The sequence below is a fragment of the Salvelinus namaycush genome, chromosome 9 (genome assembly GCF_016432855.1).
Source record: "Salvelinus namaycush isolate Seneca chromosome 9, SaNama_1.0, whole genome shotgun sequence".
NCBI lineage: Eukaryota > Metazoa > Chordata > Actinopteri > Salmoniformes > Salmonidae > Salvelinus > Salvelinus namaycush.
The window spans coordinates 39,150,046-39,176,042 of NC_052315.1; the positions used below are offsets into that span (position 1 = coordinate 39,150,046).

The following is a 25,997-nucleotide window of genomic DNA, read 5'->3' on the forward strand; positions in this document are numbered from 1 at the left end:
TAATCTGTCTGCAAACAATTGTTGGAAAAATTACTTGTGTCATGCACAAAGTAGATGTCCTAACCAACTTGCCAAAACTATAGTTTGTTAATAAAACATTTGTGGATTGGTTGAAAAACAAGTTTTAATGACTCCAACCTAAGTGTATGTAAACTTCCGACTTAAACTGTAGATTGCATGTCAAGGGTGCAGTTGATTGTTTGTTGGTGGTGACATTACAATCTCTATTTACTCGATGTAACCTAAATCTTAAACACCTATAGGCCTATGTATACAATATTAGACACAATAATATTTGACAGGCTTTGACATATAGAGGAATCTTACAGCTTGCTCAATCATGCTTGAAACAAAGGATGTCTTTCTTTAAACTATGAGCACTGTGCTACCGTATGATTACAGAGTCGAATGTATGACATTTGAACATCTTGGCCATGTTCTGTTATAATCTCCACCCGGCACAGCCAGAAGAGGACTGGCCACCCCTCATAGCCTGGTTCCTCTCTAGGTTTCTTCCTAGGTTTTGGCCTTTCTAGGGAGTTTTTCCTAGCCACCGTGCTTCTACACCTGCATTGCTTGCTGTTTGGGGTTTTAGGCTGGGTTTCTGTACAGCACTTCGAGATATTAGCTGATGTACGAAGGGCTATATAAAATAAACTTGATTTGATTTGATGTCCACGTGAAGATCACGTTTCTCCCATTTCAGTTTCCTCCAACACTTCATCAGTGTGTGAGGTGAGGTTTACTCTCAGTTTACACATGCCTCTGTGTTTCAAGGAAATGTTTCTAAGACTTAGTTGAACACAGTGGACAGTGTTAAAGCTGTCTAATGTAATTGCTAAGACTTAAAATCAAAGATTATACTATAGTTCAGGACTGTCTGACTACTCATTTCAATGTGGATGATGAGGTAATATTTGGTTGAGACATTGCTCAATGAGATTACAACCTATATTCACCCACTCAAAAAGACAGCCAAAAGTTAGTTGATTTTCCATTGTGTTATCAATATGATTTCAATCATCTAAAAGCAAAACTAAATTCCACTTTAAATAAAGTTTGATCAGATTTAGTCTTATCCTTTAACTTGTATTTTTGGTTGAGATGGAGACTTGAATCCAATCTATACATTTTTAACATATTTGTTTTTTGATAGATGATATAACATTGAAAATCTGACTTTGTTTTAAAGGTACAAAAACATATTTTATACAAGGTTGGCCTATTTTGAAATTGAGTTACCATGAGGACATAATCCTGTGGTTGAGATTTCACCCTCAAAACAACAGTCTACATTGATGACTCTTTGGAAATCCAATGTATTTTACACATAGATTCCACTTTTTTCTCATTTACAGCAATGACCTGGGGAATAGTTACAGGGGAGAGGGGGGATGAATGAGCCAACTGGAAGAAGTTGTTTTTGCCCAAAACTGGTTAAATCAACATTGTTTTCACTTCATTTCAACCAAAACATTCAATATGATGACTTTGAATCAATGTGGAAAATTGGGAATTTCTTATTTTTTCACGTAAATTTGAACCGAAATCCAATGAAATTGTGAAATGTTTTGTTGATTTCAGGTTGAATTCACATTAGTTAACAACTCAACCAAATGTAAATACAAAATTGACTGTCTGACTGCCCCGCTGTCACCTTCCCCGTAAGTTTAATGACAGCAAACAAATATTACCTGGTCATCCAGGGGCAAGAGGGAAACATAAGGTGTGTAGTGGACCTTATTCTATTCTATTTTATTCTACATAACTGTCTAATCTTTTTGTGACAGGAATCTTAGTATGTAAACATTTTCTGCAGTATTTTGGGGTGTCCTGGAAAGAAGCTACGTGAGAAAAAATCAAGTTCATGTTTACCTCGAGAGGCGCGGAGATGTGGACTCAGAAGATTCCAAGCGGACACACCTCCGCCAACACCCTATCCGCCCTCCTCCCTGCTCACACATCTGAGATAATGAGGGCCCCCTAGAACTGCTGTCATTATCGCTTACACACTAGGCTACTGTACAACATATTTGCCCGTCTTTATCCATAAGGCACCAAGGCAACTGGACCATTGTGGCGATACCAGAATGGGTTGTAGACAAAGCTTTAGGCAATGCTGTGACCGGCCGAAAAATACCAATGTCCGAATTAGTCTTCCAGCAGTGTGTTTCGTATGGCAAATTGCCATGATCATCTTATTCGGCATTTTTATCCGTTATGACCAAGAATCCGACGCACATTGGGCAGAGTATAGAAAATTTCGAAACATTTCCAGTGACATTGAGAACGACTTCTATTTCAGATACCCAAGTAAGTGACCCAAAATGATATGCTCGGTTGCTTTTACATTTCCGTAAGTTATGTTTTCTTTTTAAATTGTTTTTTTAATTTACATTTTATTTAAACACCAACCAGTTGTGATACAAAATAGTAATATATATTCCAAACAAATCTTTGCCAATTTGGTCGTTTTATTCAGAAACGTTGGTCATTAGGGTAGTCATTTTCCTCTACAAAAGGATCACTTTTTATTGTCATGTTAATAAAAAAATGTCAACGCATAGCGTAGTATTTTATTTAGCCAGGCAAGTCAGTTAAGAACAAATTCTTATTTACAATGCTGGTCTACCCCGGCCAAACCCTAACGACGTTGGGCCAATTGTGCGCTGTCCTATGGGACTCCCAACCACAGCCGGTTGTGACATAGCCAGCCCAATTCCAAATCTCTACTACAATGACCTGAGCTTGAATGTACAATTAAATAGTTGAGCAGTTATTAAATTAAACTGTACATTTCATTTGTTGAGAAATAACATCTCATGTTAAGGTGATGACACCTACTATACTATTCAGGGCTGGCGTCAGAACGAATCAGTTGGATGGGTATTTGATTTCAATAGGGGGGCACTTTTTTTTCACTGCACCTCCTATGCTGCACATGTTTTTTAAATAGATGTTATAGTAAAGGCATAGGCGGCACGTGAATTTCAAGTTTGGGGAAGTTCCCAATTTATCCTTTTTTTGTGGAACAGTTTCATTTCAATAATACGTTTTTCGTTTCTCAAAATCATTGCCATGTGGTTAATGATAAAAATCGGAATTAAACCGATAACATTTAAAAGCTGAATCTAACGCAAGAGCACCAGCCTCTGGGCGGCAGGTAGCCTGGAGGTTAGATTGTTGGACCAGTAACCGAAAGGTTGCTGGATCAAATCCATGAGCTGACAAGGTAAAAATCTTTCATTAACTGCCTGAACCAGAAAGGCAGTTAACCCAGTGTTCCCCGGTTGCCGAAGACATGGATGTCGATTATTAAGTTGAGTTAAATGCGGAAGACACATTTCAGTAAAGGACTTCAGTTGTACAATCCCCTTGACTGTCTGGACATGGTCCAGTGAATGTAGGTCCATTTACAGTTTCGATTTGGTTTTAGTCACTTTAAAGTATATTGAGTTATCCCCCCAGTAAAATACTACTTGAGTAAAAGGCTAAAAGTATCTGGTTTTAAATGTACTTAAGTACAGTGGTGGAAAAAGTACTCAATTAACATACTTGAGTAAAAGTAAAAAGTTAAAGTAAACGCTACACATCAAATTCCTTATATGAAGCAAACCAGATGTCACAATTTCCTTTTTTTAATATAAAACATGTTTTTATGGGCAGAGTTCCTCTGTCCAGTGTCTGTGTTCTTTTGCCCATCTTAATCTTTTCTTTTTATTGGCCAGTCTGAGATATGGCTTTTTCTTTGCAACTCTGCCTAGAAGGCCAGCATCCTGGAGTCGCCTCTTCACTGTTGACGTTGAGACTGGTGTTTTGCCGGTACTATTTAATGAAGCTGCCAGCTGAGGACTTGTGAGGCATCTGTTTCTCAAACTAGACACTCTAATGTACTTGTCCTCTTGCTCAGTTGTGCACCAGGGCCTCCCACTCCTTTCTATTCTTGTTAGAGCCAGTTTGCGCTGTTCTGTGAAGGGAGTAGTACACAGCGCTGTACCAGATCTTTAGTTTCTTGGCAATTTCTCACATGGAATAGCCTTCATTTCTCAGAACAAGAATAGACTGACGAGTTTCAGAAGAAGGTTCTTAGTTTCTGGCCATTTTGAGCCTGTAATCGAACCCACAAATGCTGATGCTCCAGATACTCAACTAGTCTAAAGATGGCCAGTTTTATTGCTTCTTTAACAGCACAACAGTTTTCAGCTGTGCTAACATAATTGGAAAAGGGTTTTCTAAAGATCAATTAAAATCAATTAAAATGATACATTTGGATTATCTAACACAACGTGCCATTGGAACACAGGAGTGATGGTTGCTGATAATGGGCCTCTGTATGCCTATGTAGATATTACATAAAAAATCTGCCGTTTCCAGCTACAATAGTCATTTACAACATTAACAATGTCTACACTGTATTTCTGATCAATGTTATTTTAATGGACAAAAAATTTGCTTTTCTTTCAAAAACAAGGACATTTATAAGTGACTCCAAATTTTTTGAACGGTAGTGTATATACTGTATATATATATACAGTGGGGAGAACAAGTATTTGAAACACTGCCGATTTTGCAGGTTTTCCTACTTACAAAGCATGTAGAGGTCTAATTTTTATCATAGGTACACTTCAACTGTGAGAGACGGAATCTAAAACAAAAATCCAGAAAATCACATTGTATGATTTTTAAGTAATTAATTTGCATTGTATTGCATGACATAAGTATTTGATACATCAGAAAAGCAGAACTTAATATTTGGTACAGAAACCTTTGTTTGCAATTACAGAGATCATACATTTCCTGTAGTTCTTGACCAAGTTTGCACACACTGCAGCAGGGATTTTGGCCCACTCCTCCATACAGACCTTCTCCAGATCCTTCAGGTTTCGGGGCTGTCGCTGGGCAATACGGACTTTCAGCTCCCTCCAAAGATTTTCTATTGGGTTCAGGTCTGGAGACTGGCTAGGCCACTCCAGGACCTTGAGATGCTTCTTACGGAGCCACTCCTTAGTTGCCCTGGCTGTGTGTTTCGGGTCGTTGTCATGCTGGAAGACCCAGCCACGACCCATCTTCAATGCTCTTACTGAGGGAAGGAGGCTGTTGGCTAAGATCTCGCGATACATGGCCCCATCCATCCTCCCCTCAATACGGTGCAGTCGTCCTGTCCACTTTGCAGAAAAGCATCCCCAAAGAATGATGTTTCCACCTCCATGATTCACGGTTGGGATGGTGTTCTTGGGGTTGTACTCATCCTTCTTCTTCCTCCAAACACGGCGAGTGGAGTTTAGACCAAAAAGCTCTATTTTTGTCTCATCAGACCACATGACCTTCTCCCATTCCTCCTCTGGATCATCCAGATGGTCATTGGCAAACTTCAGACGGGCCTGGACATGCGCTGGCTTGAGCAGGGGGACCTTGCGTGCGCTGCAGGATTTTAATCCATGACGGCGTAGTGTGTTACTAATGGTTTTCTTTGAGACTGTGGTCCCAGCTCTCTTCAGGTCATTGACCAGGTCCTGCCGTGTAGTTCTGGGCTGATCCCTCACCTTCCTCATGATCATTGATGCCCCACGAGGTGAGATCTTGCATGGAGCCCCAGACCGAGGGTGATTGACCGTCATCTTGAACTTCTTCCATTTTCTAATAATTGCGCCAACAGTTGTTGCCTTCTCACCAAGCTGCTTGCCTATTGTCCTGTAGCCCATCCCAGCCTTGTGCAGGTCTACAATTTTATCCCTGATGTCCTTACACAGCTCTCTGGTCTTGGCCATTGTGGAGAGGTTGGAGTCTGTTTGATTGAGTGTGTGGACAGGTGTCTTTTATACAGGTAACGAGTTCAAACAGGTGCAGTTAATACAGGTAATGAGTGGAGAACAGGAGGGCTTCTTAAAGAAAAACTAACAGGTCTGTGAGAGCCGGAATTCTTACTGGTTGGTAGGTGATCAAATACTTATGTCATGCAATAAAATGCAAATGAATTACTTAAAAATCATACAATGTGATTTTCTGGATTTTTGTTTTAGATTCCGTCTCTCACAGTTGAAGTGTACCTATGATAAAAATTACAGATCTCTACATGCTTTGTAAGTAGGAACACCTGCAAAATCGTCAGTGTATCAAATACTTGTTCTCCCCACTGTATATATATGCACTGCTCAAAAAAATAAAGGGAACACTAAAATAACACATCCTAGATCTGAATGAATGAAATATTCTTATTAAATACTTTTTTCTTTACATAGTTGAATGTGCTGACAACAAAATCACACAAACATTATCAATGGAAATCAAATTTATCAACCCATGGAGGTCTGGATTTGGAGTCACACTCAAAATTAAAGTGGAAAACCACACTACAGGCTGATCCAACTTTGATGTAATGTCCTTAAAACAAGTCAAAATGAGGCTCAGTAGTGTGTGTGGCCTCCACGTGCCTGTATGACCTCCCTACAACGCCTGGGCATGCTCCTGATGAGGTGGCGGATGGTCTCCTGAGGGATCTCCTCCCAGACCTGGACTAAAGCATCCGCCAACTCCTGGACAGTCTGTGGTGCAACGTGGCGTTGGTGGATGGAGCGAGACATGATGTCCCAGATGTGCTCAATTAGATTCAGGTCTGGGGAACGGGCGGGCCAGTCCATAGCATCAATGCCTTCCTCTTGCAGGAACTGCTGACACACTCCAGCCACATGAGGTCTAGCATTGTCTTGCATTAGGAGGAACCCAGGGCCAACCGCACCAGCATATGGTCTCACAAGGGGTCTGAGGATCTCATCTCGGTACCTAATGGCAGTCAGGCTACCTCTGGCGAGCACATGGAGGGCTGTGCGGCCCCCCAAAGAAATGTCACCCCACACCATGACTGACCCACTGCCAAACCGGTCATGCTGGAGGATGTTGCAGGCAGCAGAACGTTCTCCACGGCGTCTCCAGACTCTGTCACGTCTGTCACATGTGCTCAGTGTGAACCTGCTTTCATCTGTGAAGAGCACAGGGCGCCAGTGGCGAATTTGCCAATCTTGGTGTTCTCTGGCAAATGCCAAACGTCCTGCACGGTGTTGGGCTGTAAGCACAACCCCCACTTGTGGACGTGGGCCCTCATACCACCCTCATGGAGTCGGTTTCTGACCGTTTGAGCCGACACATGCACATTTGTGGCCTGCTGGAGGTCATTTTGCAGGGCTCTGGCAGTGCTCCTCCTGCTCCTCCTTGCACAAAGGCGGAGGTAGCGGTCCTGCTGCTGGGTTGTTGCCCTCCTACGGCCTCCTCCACGTCTCCTGATGTACTGGCCTGTCTCCTGGTAGCGCCTCCATGCTCTGGACACTACGCTGGCAGACACAGCAAACCTTCTTGCCACAGCTCGCATTGATGTGCCATCCTGGATGAGCTGCACTACCTGAGCCACTTGTGTGGGTTGTAGACTCCGTCTCATGCTACCACTAAAGTGAAAGCACCGCCAGCATTCAAAAGTGACCAGCCAGGAAGCATAGGAACAGCCAGGAAGCATAGGAACTGAGAAGTGGTCTGTGGTCACCACCTGCAGAACCACTCCTTTATTGGGGGTGTCTTGCTAATTGCCTATAATTTCCACCTGTTGTCTATTCCATTTGCACAACAGCATGTGAAATTTATTGTCAATCAGTGTTGCTTCCTAAGTGGACAGTTTGATTTCACAGAAGTGTGATTGACTTGGAGTTACATTGTGTTGTTTAAGTGTTCCCTTTATTTTTTTGAGCAGTGTATATATACTGTATTTACAAAAAAATATATGGGGGATTGGAAGTGATGCAGACAATTACATTGATGGAAGCTACAATCTATCTGCAATATTAAAGCTGATCTACTCCATAAAAAAAAATGAAAATAGTGTTATTTACCAGTATGTACCTTCAGCACCTGACAGACATTATGACTATAAGGATGTGTCTTTTACATTTTTTACATCCAATACCCTGATCAGTTAAACTTGTTTGCGGACATGGGCCATGAATGTACTGGCAGGACTATTTGTTGCCATGTAAAAAACACTTAGGGGCCCAGACAGACTGTTGTGTTGGCCCAGACTGGCGGGAGTCTCAATCCTGTAGAGGCAGAGCAGATTAACACTGATAAAAGCATTATGATCGCAATCACAATCACCTGCACTACTTTAGCTACTTCAATTTCAGTGTTTGCAATGGAGATACACATGCAAGAAGATCCTGTCTTCTGCTCAGTATTGTGATAGAAGAGGATAACCATGTACCTACATCACCACCAGATTATGGCTGTGGGTGAGATAATGGGCAGGTTGTACATATTTTTCTGAAATAGTTCCAGACAGCATAAATGTATTCATCAGACATTTTGTCAATATAGTTTGATTTAATCAGAGGATGGATATGTTTGATCAAAGACCCATCAGTCATTTCCAGCTCCAATTCCATTTATCGCCTTGGTTGAACTTTGATTGATATGGAACTGACACCAACTGACCCTCTCATTTCCATGACAGTATTGATCTGCACTTCTTACTCCTTTCTACCTCTCTCCCTCACCCCCCCACATCCCCTATCTCTCTCAGGTTTCCAGGACGTCCATGTGATGATCTTTGTGGGCTTCGGTTTCCTCATGACCTTCCTGAAGCGCTACAGCTTTAGCGCCGTGGGCTTCAACTTCCTCATCGCTGCCTTCGGCCTTCAGTGGGCGCTGCTGATGCAGGGCTGGTTCCAATCTCTGGACCCCATGGACGGAAAGATCAAGATCAGCATGGAGAGGTTAAAGTTTGACGGCTTTGGTCTAACAGTGTTAAACTAGTTTTCTTGGTCTATTGAGATCAGTGAATACTAGTATCGGATTTGATAGGTGAAAGTGATGTGGGTTGAAAAAATAATTATATAGACTTAGTTAAAGCATCCCTTTTTTCAGCGCAGTGAATTATATAAATCCATACAATATTGTATGGATTATTTTTTTTTTTTTTTAACAAACTCACCCCATTCAACATCAATGTATAGAGCTCTTCTGGCTGACCATTCACTGACTATAGTATGTATAACTTTTGCATGAATGAGTCATATGTGAATGAGTCAGTCATTCAGAACGTAGACCTACGTCATTGAAATCAATCCATAGAATAACATATGTTCATGGAAGAGGATCATGTGAGTGTGAGTGCCAGAAAGAGCCTATTTAAAAAACATATATATATATATATATATATATTTGACCTTTATTTATACAGGTTTTTCTCATTGAGATAACATCTCTTTTCCAAGAGAGACCTGATCCAATAGCAGCATTGGGACCAACGTTTCAGACAAAACAACTTACATACACTGACACAACATGAAACAAAACTATAAACACACATACAGTACAACAAAAACATTTCACGTTAAAAACACGAAGGTCTTGACTAAAAACAGCTGTCCTAAAGACGGAGAAGTGGTGTGACCAGTCTGTGTGTGAAAATCCATCATACAGTGTCTTCAGAAAGAATTCATACCCATTGACTTATTCCACATTTTGTTGTGTTACAGCCTGAATTCAAAATGGATGAAATTGATTTATTTTTCTCACCAATCTATACACAATATCCCATAATGACAAAGTGAAAACATGTGTTTTTAGAAAGGTTTGCAAATGTATTGAAAATGAAATGTAGAAATATCTCATTGGCATAAGCATTCTCACCCCTGAGTAAATACTTTGTAGAAGCACTGTCGCGACGTTGTATTGATTAATGTGACAATTGCTGTTCAAATGATTAACTGTTTATAATTACGTGATTAAATGAATCAGGTCATTATTAACTCAGTAACCTAGGGCACCATGGGAAAGTTTGGTTGTATTGAGTTTCTATTTCCCAAATGAACTCAAAGAATATCAGAATATCGATTTTACAACAGTCGCTAATTAATTAATTTCCTCTACAGTTTCATCCTGTATGTCGCATAATCCGGGAATTTGTACAAACCCGAGTCCCACTACCACACCAATTGAGTTGATTATTTATTTACTAACAAGCTAAAATGATAATATAAGATACACAAACACACAGTCTAGGCTATTGATTAGAACTTAGTACAATGAAACAGGTCCCAAGCGGACCAACACAATATGACCCGTGTTACACAAAATGGGAATTTAAAAATAGATAGAAAGAGAGAGAGTGCGCGAGAGAAGAACACACTTGGGTACATTTCTAAACTATTCTTAGTTTAACCCTAACCTTGCCCTGAACTGCCGCTCTTATGGGTCAGAATATAATGATGTAATTACGTGTCGAAGGTATCCGATGGGGTATCTCCTCGTGGACCGAGTTCCTCCTTTTCCTCTGATGGCGGCACCTCTGTTGTTACCAGGTGTAACTCTCTGATTGTCCACACGATGTCAGTGTCCTTTCTCTTAGTGGTCTGTTTCCTCGCCCCTGTTCTGAAAGGGGGTCTTCTGAGTACGGTCAGCCGTGTAGCTCAGGGCTCCAGTGTAGGAATGAAAGCAGTGTAGAAACACGATTCCTTGGAAAGTGGTAACCGGGTGGTCCTGCTTGAGTTCACCCTCTTAGACACAGCTACTCATCCGTAGCATAGATTGTTAAATGGTTCCTTTGTCTTCTTCAACCCCGTGTTGCGTTTTGGGTTTGTGACTACCTCGGACCTTGGCTGCAGCTCGTGGTCACCTAGTCTGCTATGTTAATTCTTAACTCACACGTTTTATACCCTCGGGTCAGAAAGGGGCGTTTCCGTCTTTATGCCAAGTTCTCTGGGCGTCGCTAGTTACGAGGCAAGGTCTGGATTTTACTCAGATCCAATTTAGACAACTAACTTCACATTTCATCTTTACAAAAACATTCTATTTGATCTGGACATTTTCCACACAACGTACAGTATGCAAACATCAGGTACATATTGTGAAAACCTTTCAAGTTACAATGTTTTCATTATAACGTCATCATTTAACTTTTAATAACATAACAAAAATGACATTCATTTTCATATTCCATCTATCGTCATTACCACCATTATGGCTGACGAAACATATTGTCCCAAAGTCCATTTATTGCACGTTACTGTTCTGAGGTAGGCTCTACATAGGCCCATCATACATTCCATTCCTCCACAGTGAGAGGACAAAGGGATTTTGTCTGCTGCCTTAAGATTTACAATGGGTGTGAGATGTCATAAAAAAAAACACCTCCATACCTATCCCCCTCCGGTGGGTGTGAGATATATAATCTGTAGGAGTGTGGTCCATGGTAACTTGACCTGAACAGGCCAGTCATGACGGTCCCCCTCTGGTGAGTTAAACTTGGAAGGATTCTGCATGCTGCAACCCACCATAAGAATGACCATCGGATGTCCTGGTTTGTGGATCATCGTAGCAGTCCCCCCCTGGTGGTTTACCCTTGTAGGATTTCTGCACGCTGCAGATCACCACCAGAATGGACATGGGAGGTCCGGCGGTGGCTCTGGGTTCTGGCCCGTCGTCCGGTTGTCCCGGCTAATGGATCTAGGCAGTAACTTGGGCAGACGTTAATAACGCACAACACACGCAGTACATCATTACATTTCTTCCCCAAATGAGCGGCGTTGTGGCTTTAACTGGTGGTTGTATGGGGAACTTGTTTATGGCTCTATCACTTCAAAGGAAATTAAACAAAATTAATAAAAACATAAACAAGAGATATACAAAATATAGCTATCACACCTTAATCATCTAACTTGGACTATGTTCTATATATGTCCAAGGTCTCTATCATGGCATTGACTCTAATGTCATATCTAGGGCGATCCTACTTGAAGATGGGTAGTTAAGGCATTTGGAAAAATGGCACCCTGAATGACAAAGCTTACATTGGAGACATTACAGGGCTGACCTAGCGAATTCGGGAGAGGAGGCTGGGGATGTTGTGGATGGACCCCCTAATGGGGTTTCAGGATCTATTGCCAACTTTTCGAAAATTGGGATCGCTTCCTGTCCCACGGGTGATCCTAGTATAAGACCTCATTAGGTCTTCCATTGCACATGTGTGCCTGTGTACGTAGTAGGTGCACATGCCAAGGGAAATAAGACCAAGGATCATGTTAACAGTCAGGATACTGTCCGGCACCGTCCAAGAGCGGGTGACAGACCAATCTTTTGACTTGTAGTCAGTCGGGTCAACTAAAAGTGCCTCATCCAGTACGTTAAGATCAACAGTCATTGGTCCCTTGTACTGGATTTGGTTTTGAATGGCTTGTGGTAACTCAAGGGAACGCTTAGCAAAAGCGTCAGGCATTTCAATCTATGTCTATTGTGACGTCGGGAAGTTGGTATAGAGCGCGGTTGTCTATGTGGGTAATCGCCCCCTCTGGTACAGTCTGGTTGGGGAGGTTCAATTGGGTGGTTGAGTCATGGCGTTCGTAAGTCATAGTGGCGGACACTAACCGTGTGTTAACCAACCATCGATTCCGTACCACCTCCACTTGTGTGGTGGTGGCCCCATCCCTTGTTTGGTTTGTTTGGCTTTACAGCGTTCTTCGCTGGTGATAGGCTTAGGACCACAAAGACGCTCAGTGTTATCCCTGACGAACGGTTTGCTAGGACTGAGGTAGTGGACGTCTTTGGTTAGAGTACAAATTAACAGGTTAGGGGTGAGATAGAAATCTGTATTGTGTTCCTGATAAGCTTTGACTGGGGGTGTAGCAATTTTCACGTGGGTACTGTCGCGCCAAAATCGTACATTTAGAATCGTTTTCAATCTATCGATATTCTCCAGTTCAACAACCGGCAGCGTCAGTAAAAATCCCACTTCATTACGATCAACATCAATGTGTATTGGGATTATCGACTCCAGACTATAGGCCAAATGTGACTGTAACAGCCTTATTGTGGTTGTCGTAGCTGAGGTCAATATGTTGTGCACCATTGAGAGGGGCACTAGATATGAGGGGATTCTATTCATGGCCAAGTGGTCCGTAGAAGAGCTAACTTCACAGAGAAAATCCTCCAATAACAATCGAATCAATTGGACATGGGCAAAGTCATGGTTCATGACCTCTACTAGCTTTCCTACAGATAGGAGGGTTTTGTTCAGGACAGTAGCATGTGTGTTTACCACCAGAATAGTGTCCTGGAGAGACTTTCCCTCATGTTGCAACCTGAGTGCCTGTGCTTTCATCTGTTGCTGGATACGGGGCAGCTCTTCAGTAATCTCCCTAACATTTCTCTTGACTGTGGCTAGACTGACTGCATTGACGGCAGTGGTACCGAGGGCAAATAATGACCCTACGGCTGCACCTATCGAGAGTAGCGCCCCGACAAATATTTTTTCTCGCCTGGGCTCTGCTAGTTCTGACTGGGTGACTGTGAACTTTTGGAGTTGGGCCAAAATATGGGCAGTGTCTAGCTGGGCGTGCTTAACTGCCTGGGTGGTCCAGTCAATCCCGGGCCAACTCAAATGCGCCGCAGGTGGAATGTGTTGGCGGTACACATTCTCTCCATCTAGGCGGATGTACACCCTCTGCGTGTGTACTCTGCAGTTAGTTATATAAGGAGTCCTGGATCGGGGTCCCGTACGGGGTCCGCTCGTGATTACATCTGCTGGGTTGGTTTTGACAAGGGCACAGAGTGTCAGGATCAGCCAAAGGAACTCCATCCTACAGAAACGCATAATCAGAGATTGTTTGATTATTTCAGTTATTTATGTTTTGACAACAATTTTTCTGATTTTCCTATTTTGGACAGCATAGCGCAGGACAATATCAATAGTGACATCACATATACCTTGTAGCTGGGAAGAGAAGAAAATATGTTAGGTGCAATTTACTGATCTCCTGGAAGAGATCAGCTGAGGGTACAGTGGCTTGCGAAAGTATTCACCCCCCTTGGCATTTTTCCTATTTTGTTGCCTTACAACCTGGAATTAAATTAGATTTTTTGGGGGGTTTGTATCATTTCATTTACACAACATGCATACCACTTTAAAGATGCAAAATATATTTTTTTGTGAAACAAACAAGAAATAAGACAAAAAAACTGAAAACTTGACCATGCATAACTATTCACCCTCCAAAGTCAAAACTTTGTAGAACCACCTTTTGCAGCAATTACAGCTGCAAGTCTCTTGGGGTATGTCTCTATAAGCTTGGCACATCTAGCCATTGGGATTTTAGCCCATTCTTCAAGGCAAAACTGCTCCAGCTCCTTCAAGTTGGATGGGTTCCGCTGGTGTACAGCAATCTTTAAGTCATAACACAGATTCTCAATTGGATTGAGGTCTGGGCTTTGACTAGTCCATTCCAAGACATTTAAATGTTTCCCCTTAAACCACTCGAGTGTTGCTTTAGCAGTATGCTTGGGGTCATTGTCCTGCTAGAAGGTGAACCTCCGTCCCAGTCTCAAATCTCTGGAAGACTGAAACAGGTTTCCCTCAAGAATTTTACTGTATTTAGCGCCATCCGCCATTCCTTCAATTCTGACCAGTTTACCAGTCCCTGCCAATGAAAAACATCCCCACAGCATGATGCTGCCACCACCATGCTTCACTGTGGGGGTGATGTTCTCGGGGTGATGAGAGGTGTTGGGTTTGTGCCAGACATACCCTTTTCCTTGATGGCCAAAAAGCTCAATTTTAGTCTCATCTGACCAGATTACCTTCTTCCATATGTTTGGGGAGTGTCCCATATGCCTTTTGGCAAACACCAAACGTGTTAGCTTATTTCTTTCTTTAAGAAATTACTTTTTTCTGGGCACTCTTCCGTAAAGCCCAGCTCTGTGGAGTGTACGGCTTAAAGTGGTCCTATGGACAGATATTCCAATCTCCACTGTGGAGCTTTGCAGCTCCTTCAGGGTTATCTCTGGTCTCTTTGTTGCCTCTCTGATTAATGCCCTCCATGCCTGGTCCGTGAGTTTTGATGGGCGGCCCTCTCTTGGCAGGTTTGTTGTGGTGCCATATTCTTTCCATTTTTTAATAATGATTTAATGGTGCTCCGTGGAATGTTCAAAGTTTCGGATATTTTTTGATAACCCAACCATGATCTCTACTTCTCCACAACTTTGTCCCTGACCTGTTTGGAGAGCTCTTTGTCTTCAAGGTGCCGCTTGCTTGGTGTTTCCCTTGCTTAGTGGTGTTGCAGACTCTCAAGCCTTTCAGACTAGGTGTATGTATACTGAGATCATGTGACAGATCATGTGACACTTAGATTGCACACAGGTAGAGCTACGTCATGCATCGGGTGGTGCGAAGTCGGTTTCATCGTCACCACACCGTTGACACACTGCCAAAGCCCCAAAAGGCAGGTTTTTCGCTTTTGCGTAGTTGACTACTACATCATGGCTCTGCAGCGTCATCAGCCAAGCCGCTATTCTGCTGTTGTGTACAGCACCCTCATGGATTCGTTGGCTTTTCAGAAAAGTCACAGGCTGGTGACATGTTTCTATGACCACCTTTTGTCCGCCAACATAACTGGTGAAGTGTTTGACCGCCCAGATTGTCGACAGTATCGCTTTTTCGCAGTCTGAGTACTTGTGTTCAGCAGGGTTGAGTGTTTTGCTCGAGTAAGTAAGCACACGTTTGTCTTGGTCGTATTTTTGGTACAACCCAGCACTAAGGCAGTGCTCTGAGAAACCGACTTCCAAAAAGAATGTCTTTGTTGGGGTATACCAGGCAGGGTGCCTCGCATTGCGGGTTTTTCAAGGAAGCCACAGCTTCGTCGTGAGTTCCCTCTAAAACTAATGGGGTGTCTTTCTGAAGACGGGTCAAAGGCTTTGACAAGAGAGATTGACGGGAGTAATTGACGGGAGTAATTACATACTCCCAAGAAACTGCGCACCTCATGAAGGTTTGTAGGTGTTTTGATGTTGCGGACTGCTTAGATTCTGTTAGACTGTGGCAGGATGCCCTCAGCACCCACCAGAAGCTCAATGTAGTTTACCTTGGTCCTGCACCATTGTCTTTTCATGATGGCCAACTTGGCCCGTGTCCCGTGTTGGGTAAGAACGTGGTCCATCTCATTAAGGGGATGTGACCAAGTCTCACTTCTCATGAGAAAGTCGTCCACGTAGATTATCGTCCCCCTGGAGGCTGCGTCTGGCATTGCCTTGTGCAGGAAGATGTTGAACTCTGAGGGGGAATTTGCATACCTGAACAGGCAACGATTGAACGTAAAGAGCTTGTTCAAGAAAGAGAAAGCCAACTTGTGTTGGTCACGAGGGTCGACTGTCATGGTCCAGAAACCATTCGCCCCGTCGATGGTGGAGAAGTACTTGGAGTTTGCCACCTTTGGAAACTCTTGGTCGAGCTATGTCATTGACCAACGAGACAACGGAACTAGCTTGTTGAGTTGTCTATAGTCAACCGTAAGACTATTCTGGTGGCATTTACCCGTTGGTTTCAGAACAGGCCACATGGGAGCGCTGTACATACTGTTACATTCCCTGATTATCCGTTTAGCTAATCAAATCAAATTTTTATATATAGCCCTTCTTACATCAGCTGATATCTCAAAGTGCTGTACAGAAACCCAGCCTAAAACCCCAAACAGCAAGCAATGCAGGTGTAGAAGCACGGTGGCTAGGAAAAACTCCCTAGAAAGGACAAAACTTAGGAAGAAACCTAGAGAGGAACCAGGCTATGAGGGGTGGCCAGTCCTCTTCTGGCTGTGCCGGGTGGAGATTATAACAGAACATGGCCAAGATGTTCAAATGTTCATAAATGACCAGCATGGTCAAATAATAATAATCACAGTAGTTGTTGAGGGTGCAACAAGACACCACCTCAGGAGTAAATGTCAGTTGGCTTTTCATAGCCAATCATTAAGAGTATCTCTACCGCTCCTGCTGTCTCTAGAGAGTTGAAAACAGCAGGTCTGGGACAGGTAGCATGTCCGGTGAACAGGTCAGGGTTCCATATCCGCAGGCAGAACAGTTGAAACTGGAGCAGCAGCACGGCCAGGTGGACTGGGGACAGCAAGGAGTCATCATGCCAGGTAGTCCTGAGGCATGGTCCTAGGGCTCAGGTCCGCCGAGAGAGAGAAAGAAAGAAAGAGAGAATTAGAGAGAGCATACTTAAATTCACACAGGACATCGGATAAGACAGGAGAAGTACTCCAGATATAACAGACTGACCCCAGCCCCCCGACATATAAACTACTGCAGCAAAAATACTGGAGGCTGAGATAGGAGGGGTCAGGAGACACTGTGGCAACATCCGATGAAACCCCCGGACAGGGCCAAACAGGCAGGACAGAGAGTCGATAATCTCTTGTACCGCTGCGTACGCTGCAAGCGGAATTTTGTATTGTCTCACAAATGTAGGAGCTGCTCCGGGTGGCATAGGAATACGCACCACATGAATGCTTGTAACACCGCAATCCAGCGAGTCTGTCGACCAGATCTCACTGTGTTTGTTAACCTCACTAGGGTACGTGGGTACGCTAGCGTCCCACCTGGCCAACATCCAGTGAAATTGCAGAGCGCCAAATTCAAAAACAGAAATACTCATTATAAAAATTCATAAAACATACAAGTGTTATACCTCGGTTTAAAGATGAACTTCTTGTTAATCCAACCACGGTGTCAGATTTCAAAACGGCTTTACGGTGAAAGCATACCATGTGATTATCTGAGAACAGCGCTGAGCAGACAAATCATTACAAAAAGTTACCAGCCAAGTAGATGAGTTACACAAGTCAGAAAGAGATAAAATTAATCACTTACCTTTGATGATCTTCATATGGTTGCACTCACAAGACTCCCATTTACTCAATAAATGTTCGTTTTGTTCGATAAAGTCCCTGTTTATATCCAAAAACCTCAGTTTTGTTCGCGCGTTTTGTTCAGTATTCCACAGGCTCAAATGCAGTCACAACAGGCAGACGAAAAATCCAAATAGTATCCATAAAGTTCATAGAAAAATTTCAAATTATGTTTATAATCAAATCCTCCGGTTGTTTTTAGCCTAAATAATCAATAATATTTCAACCGGACAATAACGTCTTCAATTTAAAAGGTAAACAAAAAAGGCGCGCGCATGAAAAATCTCTAGGACACTGTAGGGTCCACTCATTCAGAGTGGTCTTACTCTCTCATTTTTCAGAATACAAGCCTGAAACCATTTCTAAAGACTGTTGACATCTAGTGGAAGCCATAGGGAAGCAGAACAAAAACAAAACCAAAAACCAATCACAGTTAAAGACTAGTTAGATTGTGTCAACAGCATAGCTAACTAGCTGTCTAAATAACTAGCTGATTTACATAATCTACATTCGCTATGATCAGCTGACAGCCCCATGCCTCTTTGCCCTCTCTATGAGCAGTAGGCTGTAAACTTGCTGGGATGAGTGTGATTTTACAGAAAATAAAGGCCTATGCTGTTGAAATTTTATTACAGGAACATTAGATAATGAACTATGAATGTTATTTAATATCAATTGTGGTTTCGGGAGGTAGGGTGCCCTTTTCACTGAGCACGCTAATACTATAATAATTCCCACGCTAATGCCATAAGAGCAGTTTCGTATCCTAGCAGAACAAATTGTTATAAAGTAAGATGTAAATTAAGGGCTCTATTAAACGCGCAGTGCTGAAGAGTTGAAATTCAAAGGTAATTTACAATTGAGCCTACATATAAAGCATTTAGCGCGAATGCAGTTTGCGAGCCCTTAAAACCTCTTACTGCAGTGGGCTAAATCAGGGTCACACAATGTTTCTTGGTAGTCTTAAACAAATCTACTTTGAAATTGAATTATTCACCTCACACACATGGTTATGGGCTTAAAAAAAGAAGACACCTGCACCATGTCAGATATTGAGTTTAAATGTATTCAATTTTGAGTTTGCATCCCAATATTACACTTTATATACATCACAGAAGACTGAAATATAACAAAACTGTTTGACATAGAAACACTGTATTTTCGGCGTAAAGAAAAAAAAAAAAATATTAATTATGGAATTAAGAGAAATCTAACATTCCACCCATGAGACCACTAGGTAATTTGACTGCAGGAAAGTGTACTCTGTGTTGTGAGGTGTACAGAGCTCCAAAAATATTGGGACAGTGACACATGTTTTGTTGTTTTGACTCTGTACTCAAGCACTTGGAAGTATGATCATATTTATTTTACAGTTATAAGAAATGTGAAATCTTATAGTAAGTTGTTTATAATGTTTATGATTGTTACTATATTTAGAAAGCATTTCAGTCATTTCAAGCCCTATTACCCCACTTATGTTGAATAGGAAAAATATATTTGATTTTTCATATTTTCATAATATTTGTACTACATACTTGAGCTTGTGTCCTCAAACGTGAGTACACCTCAGCAATTTATTTTAAAAAATACCAGAAAGGTAAGTTCCAGACCTTTCCAAAACTATACAACATTAACATTCCCAAGAGTGTGCAAAACTGTAATCAAGGCAAAGGTTGGCTACTTTGAATAATCTCACATATAAAACATATTTTGATTTGCTTAACACTTTTTTGGTTACTACATTATTCCATGTGTTATTTCATATGTTTGCTGTCTTCACCATTGTTCTACACTGTAGAAAATAGTCAAAATAAAGAAAACCCTGGAATGAGTAGGTGTGTCCAAACTTTTGACTGGTACTGTAAGTATTCAGACCCTTTGCTATGAGACTCGAAATTGAGCTCAGGTATATCCTGTTTCCATTGATAATCCTTGAGATGGTTCTACAACTTGTTTGGAGTCCACCTGTGGTAAATTCAATTGATTGGACATGATTTGGAAAGGCACACACCTGTCTATATAAGGTCCCACTGTTCACAGTGCATGTCTGAGGAAAAACCAAGCCATGAGGTTGAAGCAATTGTCCGTAGAGCACCGAGACAGGATTGTGTTGAAGCACAGATCTGGGGAAGGGTACCAAGAAATGTTTGCAGCATCGAACGTCCCCAAGAACACAGTGGCCTCCATCATTCTTAAATAGAAGAAGTTTGGAACCACCAAGACTCTACCTAGAGCTCGTCGCCTGGCCAAATTAAGCAATCTGGGGAGAACGGCTTTGGTCAGGGAGGTGACCAAGAACCCTATGGTCACACTGACAGTGCCCTTAAGTTCCTCTGTGGAGATGGGAGAACCTTCCAGAAGGACAACCATCTCTGCAGCACTCCAACAATCAGGCCTTTATGGTAGAGTGGCCAGACAGAAGCCACTCCTCAGTAAAAGGCACATGACCACTGCTACAATTTTGCCAAAAAGGCACCTAAAGGACAATATTCTCTGGTCAAATGAAACCTAGATTGAACTCTTTGGCCTGAATGCCAAGCGTTACGTCTGAAGGAAACCTGGCACCATCCCTACGGTGAAGCATGGTGGGGCAGCATCCTGCGGTGGGGATGTTTTTCAACGGCAGGGACTGGGAGACTAGTCAGGATTGAGGGGAAAGTACAGAGAGATTGATGAAAACCTGCTCAGGACCTCAGACTGGGGTGAAGGTTCACCTTCCAACAGGACAATGACCTTTAGCACACAGCCAAGACAATGCAGGAGTGGCTTCAGGACAAGTCTCTGAATGTCCTTGAGTGGCCCAGCCAGAGCCCGGACTTGAACCAGATGGAACATCTCTGGAGAGACCTGAAAATAGCTGTGCAGCAACGCTCCCCATCCAACCTGACACAGCTTGAGAGGATCTGCAGAGAAGAATGTGAGAAACTCCCCAAATACACATGTGCCAAGCTTGTAGCGTCATACCCAAGAAGTCGCAAGGCTGTAATTGCTGCCAAAGGTGCTTCAACAAAGTACTGAGTAAAGGGTCTGAATACTTATGTAAATGTGATTCAGTTTTGTATTTTTTATCTATTTGCAAAAATGTCGAAACATGTTTTTGCTTTGTCATTATGGTATTGTGTGTAGATTGAGGAAAAATCAATTTTAGAATAAAGTTGTAACGTATCAAAATGTCAAGGGGTCTGAAAACTTTCTGAATGCACTGTACAAACCTAGCCTGGTCCCAGATCTGTTTTTGCTATGTTACAATGACCAAATGAGTTGGAAAGTCAGCAAAAACGGATATGCTACCAGGCTGACACCGACCCACTATACATTGTAATCCTGCCCTGGTTCCTTCCTTCTCAGTCTGATCAATGCAGATTTCTGTGTAGCCAGCTGCCTAATAGCGTATGGGGCGGTGCTAGGCAAGTTGAGCCCAGTCCAGCTGATGGTGATGACACTGTTTGGAATCACTCTGTATGCTGTGGAAGAGTTCATCATCCTCAACCTCATACATGTAAGTCTTTACTAAATAAAGGCTTTAATATTAAGTCCTGCATAAAACCTGCATACATGGTTCTCACAAATGGCCCACAGTGATGCTGTATCAAGGTCTGTGCTTGATTGATTTTCTGAATACATTTACCGTTACAATATGATTTTGTGGAATAGATGTTATCCACATACATGAACAAGGTGGCTGGTTTACTGTACTTCATTCTCCCCTACAGGCCAGGGATGCTGGCGGCTCCATGGTGATCCACACATTCGGGGCTTACTATGGTCTGTCCATCTCGTGGATGCTGTACCGGCCCAACCTGGACCAGAGCAAGCGTCTGAATGGCTCTGTCTACCACTCAGACGTCTTTGCCATGATCGGTGAGTCGGATTCACAATAGTTGACGCTTTGCACATTTTCCATACTGGTATAGATGCAACTGTACTACCATGGATCCACCCGTCCCGTAGGAACCCTGTTTCTGTGGATGTTCTGGCCTAGTTTTAACTCAGCCATCACAGACCACGGGGATGGGCAACATCGAGCGGCCATCAACACCTACCTGGCCCTGGCCTCCACCGTCCTCACCACCGTAGCCATCTCCAGTCTCTCCCAGAAGACCGGCAAGCTGGACATGGTAATTGACCATATGGTGTGCCTTACATACATTGGCCTGGTCCCAGATCTGTTTGTGCTGTCTTGCCAACTCCTATGGTCATTGGTGTAATGGCCATTCCCGTTTCCTTTTTATCATGCATCTCCGCTCAAGCTATTGGCCAACTTTTCTGTTCCTGTGTTCCAGGTTCACATCCAGAACTCCACGCTGGCAGGGGGTGTTGCCGTGGGTACGGCAGCAGAGTTCATGCTAATGCCTTATGGGTCTCTGATCATAGGGTTCTGCTGTGGCATCATCTCCACCCTGGGCTACATCTATATCACGGTAATGTAGATTATGGAGTCACATCAGCTTTATTCATCAGATTTATTTGCAACTTTCCACACAATGTGCCCACCGAATGCAGTGAAGGAGTGTAATTGCTAGTTAGAGGCTAGTATAGTAGTGACTACTGACTGGGCTACTCATATTTGATTAGTGGGCATGTATGTGTCTGTTCCCTCAGCCATTCATGGAGAAGTATCTGAAGATCCAGGACACGTGTGGCATCCACAACCTCCATGCCATGCCTGGGGTCATAGGGGGCATTGTGGGCGCTGTCACTGCTGCAGCCGCCAGTGAAGGGGTCTATGGCAAGGAGGGGTGAGTTATGTGATATCATTATGCACATCCAATGGTGGCACAGAAGATGGACAAGAATGCTGCAGAAATGAAGCCTGTTCAGTTTATCTGCTTCCAATTGTGTTTTTTCCCCCCCCCTTAGATATAGTAAATGTTTTTTTTAATAGGTTGATAAACACATTTGACTTCACGGGGGAATGGAAAGACATGGTGCCGAGCCGGCAGGGAGGACTTCAGGCAGCAGGGCTCTGTGTTGCCCTCTGCTTTGGAATCGGAGGAGGAATCATTGTTGGTGAGTTGGACACAATTTAACCGTCTCTAGATTAGGTTGTGTGTGTGTGTGTGCTGGTCAAAACAGGTTCTGAGATCCCAGGCCACCACACAAACAAAGCTAATATACTGTAAGATCAGAGGTTTTAAAATTCACAAAAATCTGGTTCACACACTCAGTCCCAGAGATGCAGTACATACTGCTGGATGTCCTCAAGATTGGCTGCCACCACCACCACCCTTCGGTCATCATCCGCTCGCGGCACCCAGCCCACAGAACAGTGCTGTCAGCACAGAGGGAGGAAACATCCATTCTGAACAGAAGTATTCAACCTCACCCACACGTTTAAGGGTCTACCGTTCCTTATCTGCGTGGTAGTGGACGTTGTCGACACTGGTCCCCCTCCGGGTTTCGGTGGTGCCGGAGGCAGCAGCAGTGATGGCCATCTCCCTCTATCAGTAGGCCCAGACTGGTGCTGAAAGCTCCCTTTTCAGTTGTGTGGTAGCTCGTTAAGTCAATCAGGCCCTGGTGAGGCATACCTGGGCCAACTCCTGTCTCCAAGGGGAGTCTACAATAAATCAATTAGGAAACACAAAAGGAAGGAGAAACACAGCAAACAATAGAAATCATGCAAAATTTGAATAAGGCTCACAAAGTATATTAAATAAGCAAGGTCACTGCACACACAAAATAAATATTACATTCATACAAAAAAGTATGGTCTCCATTTTGGGTTAAATATAAGGGAGACAACATGTGACACATTCATGAGTGTTTTCGTGAAAACAGGTTTTGAGGTAGCTGACAGGTTCATGTAGTATTGTGCGGCTGGGGTGGCGTATTTTAATAATTGCTCTATGTACTCCTGTCACGTTCCTGACCTGTTTTCTGTTAGTTTTTGTATGTGTTAGTTGGTCAAGACGTGAGTTTGGGTGGGCAGTCTATGTTTTCTGTTTCTATGTTGGTTAATGGGTACCTAATATGGCTCTCAATTAGAGGCAGGTGTGTGTCGTTTCCTCTGATTGAGAGTCATATTAAGGTAGGTGTTTTCACACTGTTTGTTGTGGGTGGTTGTCTCCTGTGTCAGTATGTTACGCCACACGGGACTGTTCTCGGTATGTTTGTTCGTTCGGTTTTTGTGTAGTCAGTTTTCCTGTTATTGCGTTCTTCGTGTTTCATGTAAGTTCGTCGTCCAGGTCTGTCTACATCGTTTATTTGTTTTGTTAATTATTCAAGTGTAGTTCGTTTTTTCGTCTTGTTTAATAAATCATGTCATTTCACAACGCTGCGCCTTGGTTCAATCCATGCTCCTCCTCTTCGGATGAAGAGGAGGAGGAACACCGTTACAACTCCGTGGTGGTGAGATGAGGATGGTGTTTGTCCCTAGGCTGTATCCTGAGGATGCCTATCTGGGGGGATGCTCCTGATGACAACTGCTTTGACGATGAACTCTACTGGGAGGTGAGATAATGTACTAAACCATTAAAGTCCAAATGCATTCATAGCATGAAGACTGAAGTCATTTTCGAGCGATCTTTCTGAAGGTGATTTCTTAGCATTTTTTTGTTGAGAACTTGAATCAAAACAATGTGTCATTGTTAAAGGGAAGTATATATATTTTTCCCCCTAAACTGTTTCCCTAATACTAGTTACGTCCTTCATGGAATGGTCGATACCAATATTTAGCTATTAGCTTGTTTCCAGTCTGAGGAGGTTTGCTTATTATGACTAAATGGTCTTTGGTTTGTAGAGGCTAAGGAAGGCTATAGCAGTGGAAACTATATACCTCTTTTTACATGCTTTTGGAAGTTCCAATCAAATGTTGATTTCTGTCCTCAGTTACCTGAGGATGAAGAGAGCATTCCACCTATGGACAACAACCACATGCGGAACAGGGATGTGTAAGTAGCAGATTTGTGCAACAATAGGATTATGGAGGTTAGATTGTAAGGCTTTTGTTCATTATGCCTTATGATACGATATTAGTTCCTGGTTTTTTGGTTAGTCATGTTACTTGACCTGGATTTTAACCTTTTTTCATCAAACGTCCCCTTTAATTTTTGTCAGATGGTCCAAAACCATCCTCAGAGAATTGCTTTCATTTACGTCTAATTCTTTTTTCTGGAAAAGGCTTAAAATAAAGATTAAAATCCAGGTCATGTGACATGATTAACCAAAACACAGGGCCCTAAAATGCCTTTGTCCTCATAAAATGTGTTATGTCAAATATCCTCAAGATGGCAGCAGACCACTGTGCCATATGAAGTGTATGCCCACCGCTAGTGGATACAATCCTTGTTTGGGCCCACACAATACTGTAAAAAATTGCCTCAAATTAGTTGACAGCATGTTTCAGAGTTTTTGAAATGCTGAATTGGAAAGTCTTTGTGCTCTACGTGTGTGTGTGTGCGCGCATCTGTTCTGTGTGTTGCTCATCTGTTCTGTGTGTTGGTAGGGGTGTTCCATAGCCCTGGACGGGTGCTTTCTGAAAGTGACCTTGAAGTTATCCAGTTGCTGTTGTGCTTGGCCTGAAAATGACAATGGTACTGCTTTTAGAATAGGGCATTTTCATGGCAGTGTCTGGGGATTAAAAAAAAAACTTTTACTGTGAGTGAGAAGGATTTTGTCTAATTAGGTGGAATCTGTCTATTTGATGTAGAACAATATAGAAAAAGAACAGGAACCAACTTTCTCTCAATTCCCTTTAAGTAAAGCAATGTGAAAATAAAGTGTGTACTGGTCAGAAAGTATGAATAAACGGTCTGAAGCCTGTGTAGTCCTGGGCTGTACCAGTTTCACGCAAGGGTTGTAATCTTCATGTAACCTTGTGTCATTCACAGTACAGAATCCCATTTCTCTATGGAACAGAGTCAGAACTGACGCTAGAGCCTGATGTCATCTCCCACCTACAAAAACTGATGGTTCTATCCTACACTGACTCATGCTGGACAGAAAACACTCCTCTCCTCCTGTTCTGTTCATGGAATTTAGTCAATCTTTACTTGTGGAATCACAACAAGAACTCCCTGAGAAACAGTGACATTTATCTTTGTTTAATGAATTTCTTTTGGCAAATAATAGAATAACCAGACAAAAATAATGGTGGCATGTTTTTATCACCAGTCGAATCCTAAGCAGGTAACCCTACATCGTTAATATTAACAGTAAGATAGGTGACTGTATTTTCCACATTGTCATTGTGTCACCTTACCAAAATAAGGCCCAGGGCCAAACCTCCGGTGATGCTGGTGTGAGAGGAATTATTGTAATCAGAATTTGTGGTGATTATGTCCT

At 42.6% G+C, this 25,997-nt stretch overlaps 1 protein-coding gene across 1 annotated transcript; it reads left to right on the plus strand.

Moving 5' to 3' along the window:
• The first annotated feature begins 2,090 nt into the window (after window positions 1–2,090).
• On the plus strand, window positions 2,091–25,583 carry LOC120053498 (ammonium transporter Rh type C 1). The gene is made up of 11 exons (XM_039000626.1): window positions 2,091–2,313; window positions 8,561–8,753; window positions 21,063–21,213; window positions 21,428–21,575; window positions 21,666–21,832; window positions 21,998–22,135; window positions 22,317–22,453; window positions 22,600–22,724; window positions 24,091–24,164; window positions 24,543–24,604; window positions 25,544–25,583. Exons 1-11 carry the CDS (start codon window positions 2,091–2,093, stop codon window positions 25,581–25,583), a joined length of 1,458 nt encoding a protein of 485 aa, XP_038856554.1.
• The last annotated feature ends 414 nt before the right edge of the window (window positions 25,584–25,997 follow it).

Excerpts from the sequence above, each read along its gene's own strand:
- LOC120053498 (XM_039000626.1), top strand. The coding sequence starts at position 2,091 with ATGGGTTGTAGACAAAGCTTTAGGCAATGCTGTGACCGGCCGAAAAAT. Across the intron at positions 21,214-21,427 it reads TCATCCTCAACCTCATACAT|GCCAGGGATGCTGGCGGCTC; the intron begins GTAAGTCTTTAC and ends TCTCCCCTACAG. Across the intron at positions 24,165-24,542 it reads ACGATGAACTCTACTGGGAG|TTACCTGAGGATGAAGAGAG; the intron begins GTGAGATAATGT and ends TTCTGTCCTCAG.